The sequence below is a fragment of the Bombus impatiens genome, unplaced genomic scaffold (assembly GCF_000188095.3).
Source record: "Bombus impatiens unplaced genomic scaffold, BIMP_2.2 scf_0739, whole genome shotgun sequence".
Classification (NCBI taxonomy): Eukaryota; Metazoa; Arthropoda; class Insecta; order Hymenoptera; family Apidae; genus Bombus; species Bombus impatiens.
Window position 1 is genome coordinate 1,166,018 of NT_177158.1, and position 12,765 is coordinate 1,178,782.

Below are 12,765 nucleotides of genomic sequence, written 5' to 3' on the forward strand. Positions count from 1 at the left end.
GTTCGATATCTCGAACGGCTAGTCTGCTGCACCGAGTTCCGCGTCGTCAAACCTGACCCGTTTCTCCGGGTATCACCGATGCTAAAACAGCAAAGCAGACGCACCGGATAATAGCAAACAGATATCGGTGAAGTTAGTTTCTTTAACGTGTGCAAATTTTTCTTCGTTTACAGATAGAACCGATTACATTTTCTTACGATAGGAAACTAATCGATAAGATTGAATATCGCATGCATCGATGACTTTGTATCGTGTACCAGCTCAGTTTCTTAATTTTTAATTTTGCACCGAGTAGCGACATTGTTGCGGAATTCTAAGATTATTAAAGCACTGGTAATTAGGTAATTGCATGTTATATTTTTTCTTTTTTTTTTTTTTTTTTTTTTTTTCTTTGACGTAAGGAGGGAATTTCTCGAGTGCTGATATCCATCATATTTTACATTTTACATTTTAAAGACGAATAGGTGTAAGAGTGGTAAATGGCGACCGCTTCAATATGAGACGAACGAAAGAAATTAAAAGCGTAAATTCGATAAACTATCGACAAAATTTGCTGTCTAACGTTATCATTATTTGAGAATGCAGATATCATATATCATTGAAGATAAATAGAGAGACAATAAATGAAACAAACGTGCATGTAACTGTGTATACTTTCTAAAAGATAGTGTCTTTTCATCGCTATTATATATTCTAAACCCATTAATTATCAATGGAGTAGTCGTGAATAAAAATTATATATATAAAACATTTCGTTTTATCGTACCGGCTTTTTTTTTCTCATACAAGTTGTAGATGCATGCGTTCCATTAAGGTCCATTATTCTGGAAAACCATTCGGTTGTCAATATTCTATCATAAATATTATAACACATTGAACTCACACAATGTAGGTATATTCAAAGTAAATATTTTAATCCCTTTAAAATGCGTAGTATTTCAAATAATATAAATCACATTGAGACGGAATGCTGGTTACGTGTGAATATTTCTTTTATCGACACGTTTTAATATAGTCGAACACTGGATGCATAACCATATTAAATCAAAAATATTGAAATACATTAAAACGTCGAATATTTCTTTAGAATGGAGCAATTTTAAATCTCAACTTTAAACGTTAAGTCAGAGAAAGATTTTCCATAATTCGAACGCACATCAGTTTTGCATTAGCTTTTACTCTGACAATAAGTATCGGAGCTTTCGATGAACTTATACATAGTTTATACATTAAATGTTCTCGAATGCGGTAGAAACGTCGAAATAACGGCTTTTTTGAAATTGTAAAAAAGAAAGTTGTTAATCTTCCGCTAGGTTTTCGTCGAGTTCCTTACTTTGTTAAAGTTACGAAACATTTCGGGCGTGATTAATACATTGCATAAATTAAATAGTTTTTTTTTTGTTCATACTTTCAATGAAGGTTATTAATGATCAAACTACGAACTAAGTTTTTAAAGATAAAACAATCAGGGATTTTAACTGGTTCACCAAATGGTGAAGATATTGATTATGCAGCCTGCCATTTAATAGCTCTATCAGACTGGTATCGGGATTAAAAAGCATTTAATATTCCGGCGATCGAATTTTATAACGTCGTTGCCATTCTCCACATATTTTATTTGCAATTTTACAATTAATTTCCGCAGCACAGCAAAGTTATATCTGGCAAACTTTGCAGCTAATTAGACTTAAGTGTAACTTTGATGTAAATTCGCGAAGCTAGTGAACTTTGCAAGGAACTTTAGATTACAAATTTGACAGTGTTAACGACTTTATTAATGTATCGACATCGACGGAAGATCAATTTCTACCTCAAATATCCGAAATTCTAATTAATTATCCAATTTTATGCTAATCGGACGTTATTAACATAAGACAATTTTCTCTACCTTTTAATATTCTTTACCAATTATCTTACTTCATTAAGATTTTATTATTATGTCCAACTGACAGTGACAAAAAAAGTGTCCAACTGACAGTGACAAAAAAAGTGTATGATACTGATATATCTAAAGTATGCTAGAAAATTCTAAAGACATATATGCATACAAGTGTATATTGAGTAACTAATATTTTAGAATGTTTAGTATAAAACATATAATGTATTAACAGGTAACGTAATCAAAAGAAAACACAAACAGACAAATATTTGTCATCACTTCGATCCACAGCATTATCCTGATAATGGAGTAAATCTAAATTTAACTAACATTTTTTATTTATTTATTTGCAGCAAACGCAAAACCATTGACTTTCGATGAAGTGTACAATCAAAGTAGTCCGACCAACTGTACAGTATACTGCGGTGGACTAACTAATGGTCTAACAGAAGAGCTAATGCAAAAAACTTTCTCGCCTTTTGGATCCATCCAAGAGATTCGTGTATTCAAGGACAAGGGTTATGCTTTTATCAGGTAAACGTTAAATTTTTACATTATCTTCGCAAATTTATAACATATAGTTTCCATATAAGAGTTCACGTATAAAGGTGGCTATATTCTCGTTTGATTAGTCGTTTATAATGCACAAAATAAAGCTGTGTACACGTACAATGTTTCGAGCGGGCGAAATTTACACAAATAACAATTGAAATGTTTCGTAATTAAAACTACAAAATTTGTAAAAGCATTCGTAAAAATGTAATACGATATGGCATCTATAATAACGCGAACAATAATTAACTGGCAAACTTTTCCAGCGTGAAATCCTAGTAAGGTATAATTTTCTATTTTTATTCTTTTAATCCACGGTAAAGTTCCCCGGTGGTTCAACGATTGTTTTAGAAAATTAGTGGTCTACAAAACTTGTAGTATATACGAAGACAAGCGCAACGTGGGCAGTTCCTTCGAAACTTATTAATTTCAAAAGTTTGCTCGCGTAAGTGTACAGCTCCGACGATCTCTCGATTCTTGACGTCCCTGAAGACTGTGGCGCATTGTTGTTGAAATGTCCTGGTGATATACGTTACGTGTAATATCTCTCGGAGATGTCAGTGCGACGGGAAGTCCCCACGGTGAAGGTAGTAGCGTTGAAGTACGCCGCAGTCAGAGATCATCGCGTGGAAGAAAGCGAGCAAAACGGGAGTTAAGCTGATCGATAGAAAAAGTTCTCACGTACAACGCCGAGTTTGAGATAATAAATTCTTCACGCTAAAGCCGGATTTCCTTCCAGCGGACAAAAAGTTTTAGGACCGGCTAGTCTAATTGCTAGATATATTAAAGTTATTAGTTTTGCAAACTAATAATAAGACTCATAAAAAGTTATTCGTAGACTGATCGTAGTCGATCTCGGGAAATCATTTGTTTTGAAAGTTTATTAATTAACGCTATCTTTCTGTGATATACATATGTCCTTATTCGTTGGGAAAAATATTCTACTTAAAGTATTGTGCTTTATTCCTAGGTCAACAATAAGATGCAAATGATTATTAAAAAGTAAATTCACGGTATGTAGAATAAAGTGATAATATAAATGATAAAACTTGTGGAAGAAAATTCTTCTTAAATTAAAATAATTAACTCATAATTATGTCATATGCTAATCTATCTACTTTGGCCTCCTCGCTACCATTTACATATCACCATCTTTCTCGTATGTTGTTGTAGTATGCAGAAGCTATATTAGTCTCTATATAAGATTGCTCCAATTTCTACATATAATTAATATTATAATTTTTACATAAATTACATATAATTTGATCATATAATTAAACAGCGAATGCGTTTATGCAAATTCATACGTTTATGAACATAATTAAAGAATTTGCACTTAAATGTGCTTTTTCTTTTAAATATTTGTAACAACCAGTATATATCGTGTGTATATATATATATTACGTGTACTCTCTGTATTTTTATACATTTAAATTTTTCATAACGCACGAATATTCGCAGCCTGATTATATGAAAAATACGAAAATTGAGTGGATCTTATAGAAGAGACGCTAAATACATCAATTATAAAATCGCGAGTGAAAAATGAATACTATAAGAGACAGATATTTAATGGAACGGAAGGGACGATAAATTCACTTAATAAATATCGACGTAAAAAACGTATAGTTTAATTAACCGTACTTTACATCGGTTTAATAAAATGGTAAAAAGTATAAATTCGAGCCAACGTTCCTTTTTGCCAAATTTCGCTTGGCAAGCGTCTAAAATCGAAAAGCAAGAGGCAGGATGCGTCACGAAGTTTACCGAGTACACTGATAACACGATGATGTCTTTAACCGAACTTTTGGCATCTGACAGGGATGCAATGATGCTTTCAAAATTGATAGCTGATTTCGGAATGCGGCCAGAATCACTTGCGTATTCAATCGATATCTTCGAATATCGGTACGTCGTCATACAATTAGAGTGAAAATAATCATGACTCTGCAATTTCAGAGACCACGTACTGCAATCATGAACTTCTCTCATTTGCCTGCAGGCAAATTGTGCGTGATACAATCCGTTCCACGTGTGATTAGTTTCAGTTTTCAATTCGAGTCGTCGTGCGGTAATAAAGACAATTTACTTTTAACGGCAGGTATGAAATTATTTTTGTTCGAGAGTTTTAATTCTATAAAATGAAAACTTGTGACACTAATGAAACTGTAAAATAGATTTGTACAAGTACGGTACATACATAGCTGAGTCAAATTATTAATGTTTCAAATGTATTTTTAATAAACTAAAATAAACTAATACGTAATAATAATAATTGTTTATAGTATATATACATTATATGCAGGATGCGGTCGAATAACATGTACAAGCAGGCACGAGATGATTCCTTATGGAAAAATAAGAACAAAATATGGAATAAAATTTTTTCAGTTAAGGCTTAATTTACGAGAAAATCGAGTTTGAAAATTTACGAAGTATATTTGCATATGGTTAATTCCGGACTAGGCAGGATTAAATAATCGACAGGAAGTTATTCTACGTGTGAAAATACGTCGAAAACGTAGAATAACATTTTTTTTCAAGACGCTTTGTTTCCGAGAAAAATAAATTTGAAAATTTATCATACGCGTGTACTAGGTCGATTAACTAGGACTTAACTAAACGTGTTGGAACTTTATTTTCTTGAAAATGAAGCCCCGAACGAACAAATTTTATTCTAAATGTTCGATTTATCTTTACACCTCCTGAACAACTTCCTGTCGATTATTTAGTACCAATCCGGAATTAGCCACGTTCAAGTATATTTGATAAATTTTCAAACTCGATTTCCCCGAAAACTAAATCTTAAATGAAAAAATTTTATTTCATATTTTATTTTTATTTTTTCATAAAGAATCACCTCGTGCTCGCTTGTATAAGTTATTCGGCTGCATCCTGTATACTATAATAAATAAGGTATTGTTCTCTCATATAGTTGTCTTTCTTTCACAATCTTCAAAGCAATTGTTGTATCTTACGTACAGCTTTGAGGTCGTAAAGGCTCAACCAGTTATGAAAGTCGTAAGTTTTATCACTTTATCCACATTTTTAAAGTTCACATAGTGATCATTCTCATCGTATTTATAAAAGCGAGAATTATTGAACGTCTGGCATACATTTAACGATGAAACATATTATTATCTAATTGTACCATCAACATAGTTAACATAGATGAGAAAAATTTACAAATATGTACATTATGTATATAGTACATATTTTATCTAAAAACGAATACGCGTATCAGTTATTTTTGTATTTGTAGTAAATTCTTATACGTTATGATAACGTACAATTCTTATGCATTCCTTCATAGATAATCTCACTCGAATTTTCAAGCGAAAATAGCAAAGATATATTTTATAAAAAATTAGTCAAAAATGATTTTCTACTTCTACGAAAAAATTCTAATTGATTTTGTTCTCCAGCTATGTATTCCAATCCGTCTTTCGCCTTTCACATCAATTGCTGTAATTTATTACTAATAGATAGGTAACGACAGCTTATCTGACAAGTTATTCTGCAACACAATTCATTGAAATAATGATCGGTGCGATCAATATATTATCGTTTCCATCGATATACCAGAATAAGGTAACATTCACAAGCATCGTAATTTTTTTCTACTTTCACACACTTTGCCACGTAAATACACATATACGCTACACAGAGTAGACAATACACGTTCCAATAATTGAATTCTATTGTCAAGAGAAATGAAGGCTATCAAATAACTCGGATGACTCAAGGAATCGCCTCTGATTCACGACTAATGCCTTCGCGGCTACTTACGTGGGGGAGAGAATGTATATCGTTCTCTGATCGCTAATCATATTTACCGTCTTGCTCGTCCCTTTCTCTCTTTCTAGCTCCTTTGTTGCACGTAGTATATACGCCTATCACACACGCATACCTTCTGTGGCAGCCAATCACACGTTCTAAAGTTCACGTGCTACGTTATCGCAATAACGGCATACATCATCACGCAATACCTTTAAATGTCCATTTCACGATTAGCCATTGTTAGAATGCAATATGGCGATATTTTGCGTGACGGAAGAACGATCATAATGGACGCGAGTAACAAAGATCGACAGATCGGAGAAACATTTTCACTTTCGATGTACATACATATATATCGTACCAATATCTTTTAATCCTTTTACGATATAATAAAGCGACGAAAAATTCAAAATGGGCGATTCAGAGAATAATCAGTTGATAACAAATTAACTCACAGAAACGAATATGTAATTCGTATTTCGAGAATTAATCATTGATCTTAGCGTAATGAAATTGCGAGATTCGTGGTAAGTAGAATCGAGGATTCGACTTGACTTCTGACAAGCATATTTCATAGTTCGCTCAAGATTCTCTTTAAAAAGAGTTTAAAGACGATCAATTTTTCCCCTGAATCGGAAAACCAGGAAGGGTATGAGAAGACGGATTCAAAACAAGCGATGCTTGTGGAAGAAAAAAGCGGGATCATAAGGAGGCGAAAAAACTCTTTCTCCGCAGCAGTTCCTTCGAGTCTGACTTGGTCGACGTTTCTCGCGCACGTTCTATGCTGTTCGGCATCATTCTTCTTTCTTGTAGTCCCGCCGCTAGCAATCGCTGTTACCCCAGTATCTCTTCGTATGTCTTCTGCAGTTCCGCCACCCGTGGACAATGTCCGTCGTTCGGATATCTTCCGTCTAATTGCTCTTCCCTCTTTCATTCTTCTATAGTCAGAAACTCCGGAAACGAATATCTCGGGATGACGTATGGACTTACTCTTGGATACACTGTATAGATCGTTGCAGAGGAGCGAAAAAGAAGTATGGAGGATGTAAGAGAGGAGAAGAAAAAGAGAGAGAGAGGTTCTTTCTTCTCGGTGAAAAGAAAGAATCTTATCTACTACTGGTTATCGGTCGGGCTTTGGTCGGTGTGAGAACGAGGCGATGGAAAAGGGGTTGGTTGCTGACGATGACCATCCTTCGTCGTACTCGAAGACGTGGATGGAGAATGAACTCCTGGACGGAGCTCCTATTGTGGCAGTCCCGGGCGAGGATGTTAAAAGTGACCTAATCTCTCGATAAATTCGATGATTTTTCGTTGGTCCTCGCTGGCAGCCGGTGTCGTATTCGTCAATCCACGATCGAGCTCTCGTGAGACGCTCAAGCGACGAAAATTGATCGAATTTTGTTGGGAAACGTGCTTGGAATGGACAGCCGATAACTGATATACGTTTTAAAGTAACTGGATATGGGATACGAGCATTGAAAGTGCTACCACCTAGTATTCGAATACTCCCAATCTTCTTTTTTTTTTTTATATAAATATTAGCCTGCTCTTCTTTACGACATTTTGTATTTTAATATCGATGCAGATATTTTGCTGTGAATTTTATTTTTCAAAATATTGCTATTTAGTTTTCCTATTTACGATATAAATTGAATATGTTCCGTTTCAATTCAGTTTTTATATCATATATATTATTATTCGTTCATGAAGCCTATAAAAAGAGGAATAAACGATAGCTTTTACCTACTTTTTTAAATTCAAATTCATTTATCAAAGTTATAACAACTAAGCGTAATAAAGTGTATAATTAAAAATGTTCGCTTGTACTGGAAGTTATAATAACACGACTCACTGCTGTTTCTTGCAATTGACAGTAAAATGATCAGTGAAACGATATTTTACTTGGCACAATAAAGCTTTCGAATCATAAATGCGAAATAAATTATTCCCGTTACAAAATCAGTTTATCTGCCCACGTAATTGAATGCTTTACAAAGCACGTTGTCCATTGCTGGGATTTATACGTACAAACCTGAATCCAAAGCGTTTCTCAAGAAACAATAAAGTTACTTCGCTCATTGCTACGTTCGTCAAACAATTCAAAGGCACGTACAATACACAAAAAAAGGTATTACGTTAAAAGAAACCATTTATCAATCAGAGTTACCACTTGATTCTGAAGACTGCTATTTAAAAATGCATCTTTCTATACAATCTGTGACACAGCATTCGCGATGTACGAAGGATAAAGTATAATATACAAAAGATTTCTTACAGATCAAATTAATCGTAACGAAATAATAGAATTTCAACTTAATAATATCTTACCTAAGTACCTTGCTATATTCTGCTAAAAAAATAAAAGAAAAGACACGATATGCGAGAATTAATTGTTGTCCTTAACTTTTATAGTTTAAAGTTTCTCGAATTCGCTCCATCGTAATGCAACCCCGTTCATTAACGAAAGGAAACTGCAGCCCGAATCCTGCAGGGCAAGCATCCGTATATAAGATTATCTTTATAATGCCTCTAAAAACGACGTGTTTATGTCCGGCCACACGGCATAACGTACCCCCTTCAGCAGCCGGTTACATAGACGACATTTACGAGGACATACCACCCCCTCGGCCCATCTGAATCTTGGTTGAATGCCAAATGGCAAACCTTAACCTCGCCGTAATTGAAGGACTCGATAAATAAAGGCTACGTCTGCGTTTTCAGTAATGCGATCCGGCTGTTATCCGGTGCGAGCAGCGGCATTTTGATTTTCGCGTGGTGTAATAAATAAATAATCCGCGACAAAGAGGAAGATAAAGCCGACCGATAGGAGTAGCAGCAGGCCATGCGGTTAACTCGGTCGTTATCGACAAAATGATAATATCACCGAGGGTAGAGGGTGTTTGTTCACATGCTCGATACACTTTGAACGCTCTCCAAACTGTATGAAATTCAAAGTAGCACCGCACGATATACATATACGCGAAACTACGATTTAACATGGAATCTCTAGATCCACGGGTATAATCTAGATTCGGCGGGATTCACAATTATCGTGCTTATTCGTGCGCACGGTAAACTCGCATAAATTAAACTGCAAGAGTCGCTGAGAGCACTAGTAGCCGACCATTTCGTTAAAGCTACGATAATAAGGTTCCGTGTAACTGGCGGAAAAAAGTGCAGCCAGATCGTGCTACATATTTTTCTTCACAGGCGTGCACGCGTATTTGTAAATTCCGTCTATCCTCGTAACACGTGGCGGTAGCAAATACGCTTGAAACGAATTTTTAACGCCCGTCCTTTAATTGCTTTTTAGAAAGAGGCTACTATATGCATAATTGTCTTTACATATCATCTCCAGCTCTCCTCTCAGCTGTCTCTAACAAAAATCCGAAATTTCGACGTTGCCTCTCTAGGGATAAATTGATGCAACGTGTTATAAAGATTTTATTAAAAAATATTACAGCGCGATATCGTAGATTTCAACGAAGTCCCTTTTCCTTTTCTGTTCGTTTCCTTTCTTTGAGAATTTTGGACGGTATTACTTAAATAAAATATGTGGAAAATTGGGACAGTTAAGATAAAGAATTGATGTAATCCAAACCCTCAGTTAGTACCATTGAACGATACATAATTCACAAACGTTTGAAACAAGCTACTTCATTTTTAAGCACTTTGTGAAACGAGATGAAATTGTTCAATACGCGACACTAGAAAAGATTTGATGACAAAGACACATTTTTTGTCTATCGAATAATCCTTTTGTCGAAATAATTGCTCTTATTTATCTGTCTGTCAGCACAAGCGGATTTAAAATGAAAAGAGACATTGTTCTTTTGAAATAATTGACGATCGTCGAATTCGTTGAACCTTAAAAATTATTAAGTGTGAAAGCATTTGAACGAAACGTTGAGAGCTAATCTGAAATTCGTGGTTTGGTTGTATTTCAGGTTTTCTACCAAAGAATCGGCGACACACGCTATTGTGGCAGTACACAACACCGACATCAATGGTCAAACGGTGAAATGTAGCTGGGGCAAGGAGAGCGGGGATCCGAACAATGCTCAACAAACTGGACAGGTAAACGTTCGCTCTTTTATCGACCTCTCATGGAAAGAGGAAGCAATGAAATTCGCGACAGAATTCTGGATAAAGTTTGAAACGAGACGCTTAAGATAAAATTTCAAATAAAGTTTCCAATCACTTCTTCCATCGATCGCGGAAAACGGCAACAACGCTGGCCAACTAAGAAAGGGAAATAAAAAGCCTTTGTACATTCTCTTTCGTAATTCTTCGAATACGGTGTATGAAAAATGAATAAAGATACAGAATATTGTAACGAGAATAAAAATAGGGATACTTTCAGAATTCATAATATACGTATATCATGATTAACACAAGAGATCGAATGAAATCGATATAAATTCAAGGAGAATATCCTTCAGCAGGTTTATGCTCGAACTATGTTTTAACCTCGAGATATGTGCCAAAGATCCTAGCAATTAATACCAAGTCCACTTCGAACTAGAACATGAGTTCGGTTTGAATTAGGGATTGAGATATCTTGGCAAATGCATTATCATATAAGTCCGTTCGATCGTATTGTATATATGTCCTTGGTAAGCATTCTATATAATTGAAACTAAATAAGAGGCAAGCATAATTTCAAAATAGAAGGTCTCTTAAATTATCGTGCGATTTTTATTTTCATTAAATTACAAGCAAAAACAAGTAAACCGAAATAGACGAAAAATTTTCATTTCATTAAGGATACGTATCTTAATAAGATCAACAAGAAGAATATTTCTCATTTCGTTAAACATACAATACTAATATCTACGAACGTTGATCGTATCGAAGAGAAACGCAAGGCACAAACGTATTGCGCCTCGTTACCAAGAATAAATCGCAAAAACCAGCCTCCTACGAGATATTGGAAAAAGGAAATAGTTACAGTATTCGATTGCCTGTTCCATCCGGTTCGGGCTTTGCGTTCAGTGCATGACCGACTGGTACGAGCCTAGTAGAAGAGTAAAAACGGAAGGAGGAAGAGAGGACAGGGAATCGGGCAAGATTCCGGTCTATTCACGGGTCTTGCTCTAAAGTGTGTCTGTCGGGTCTCTTAGCAATTAGCGCCGGTAGGACGAGTAAGTACGTCCGATCTGGGAATGGTAGCCGAAGTACGCCCTCTTCTCCCTTGTACTCTCCTCAGCAGTACTTCCGTCCATCCATCCACTGTTACTCGGCCCGTGACATCGCTCTAATTGATCCCTATTCCCATAACGCGCTTCTCCCACGAGTAGTACCGGGATATCGCATTACTACGTATCTCATCATGCCTCAGTCTCATACTCGACGCAGTTGGTCTGCTTTCATGTTCGATCTCCTTCTTAACCTGGCTAAATTAATCGCCAGGTGGTGCACAGGATAATTCACGTCTCAAGATTTTGGCTTGTTCGCATGCAGCTTTAGAAGGTGTGAACGTTTAGATCCCGGTACAATTTCTGAAAATACAGTGAGTTACGAAAGTATCCAATCATTTGCAAAAGTATTTTATGAATATATTGGATTGTAAAACGATTGATATTGCATCGATGCATTTAGAATGCGCATAGAAGTATCAAGTAAATCCAGTTTTCTTGATTTTCTAATTTCCTTGTTACTTGAAGACCAGAAGGATTTTTATCTGGTAGCCTGTATGATATAATTTCACTGAAATGATTAAAAGACACAAGAAACTTCAAATATTCCGATATATCTTGAAAAATTTTGGGATGCTGGGTACGTAGGACATTCCCGTTAAAGGAAACAGCACTGGATAGAAGAAGAAAAAAAAATTTTTTTTTTAATTTTTCTATCGAGACAACGATCTACAATGAGATCCGTTATAACGAGACGTGATAATGTGCACGCGTACCGAGCGAAAATTCAAAGTCGATTTTCTCGAAAACAAAGCCTCAAACGAAAAATTTTTGTTGTATATTTTAGACTTCTTTTTTCGCGTAGAATCACCCCCTTTCCGCTTGTACCACCAGTTACCAACCACCCTGTATGACGTACTTTCCTCCAATTCCTAATATCATTTGTACTAAATATACGCAAATACAAAACGTAGATGCCTTGTTGGTTATATAGCATCGTAACATTTAAGAATCAGGCAAACGTTAGGAAAATTAGTTACCTTCTAAGAATCTATAAAAGCAAGATTAGCATTTCTTCTTCCTTTCTATTTTCAATCTGACCGATCCAATCCATTTCCCACGCGAACAATATTTCCATCGAAAGATTTTTCCAGTAACCATCCACAGGGAAAATTCCTATGAACTTAACGGCAGCGCGTTACAGTAAACGCGGAGTCTTTGATGCAATAACGATTTAACGGCATATATGAGGCATTAAGATGAGTTTTAAACGAGCAGTATTAGCATCTTTAACCGTATAGAGATGGTTAAGCATAAAATCTAGGCGATGCTCCTAGTCTTTTTTATTTCATTGATCACTGTGCTCTTCCAGGCGTTATCGTCGGCGACGTACCCATACTACGCGGCGGCAGCAGC

The 12,765-nt window shown here is 35.5% G+C and overlaps 1 protein-coding gene across 1 annotated transcript in view; it reads left to right on the plus strand.

Annotated features, from left to right (window-relative positions):
* The window catches only part of LOC100746351 (nucleolysin TIAR), a 589,230-nt gene that overhangs the window by 558,555 nt on the left and 17,910 nt on the right, over positions 1 to 12,765 (plus strand). Inside the window, exons 6-8 of the mRNA XM_033322978.1 lie at positions 2,233 to 2,413; positions 10,159 to 10,288; positions 12,722 to 12,765. Coding sequence (XP_033178869.1) covers positions 2,233 to 2,413; positions 10,159 to 10,288; positions 12,722 to 12,765 — 355 coding nt within the window. The remainder of the gene's footprint in view (positions 1 to 2,232; positions 2,414 to 10,158; positions 10,289 to 12,721) is intronic.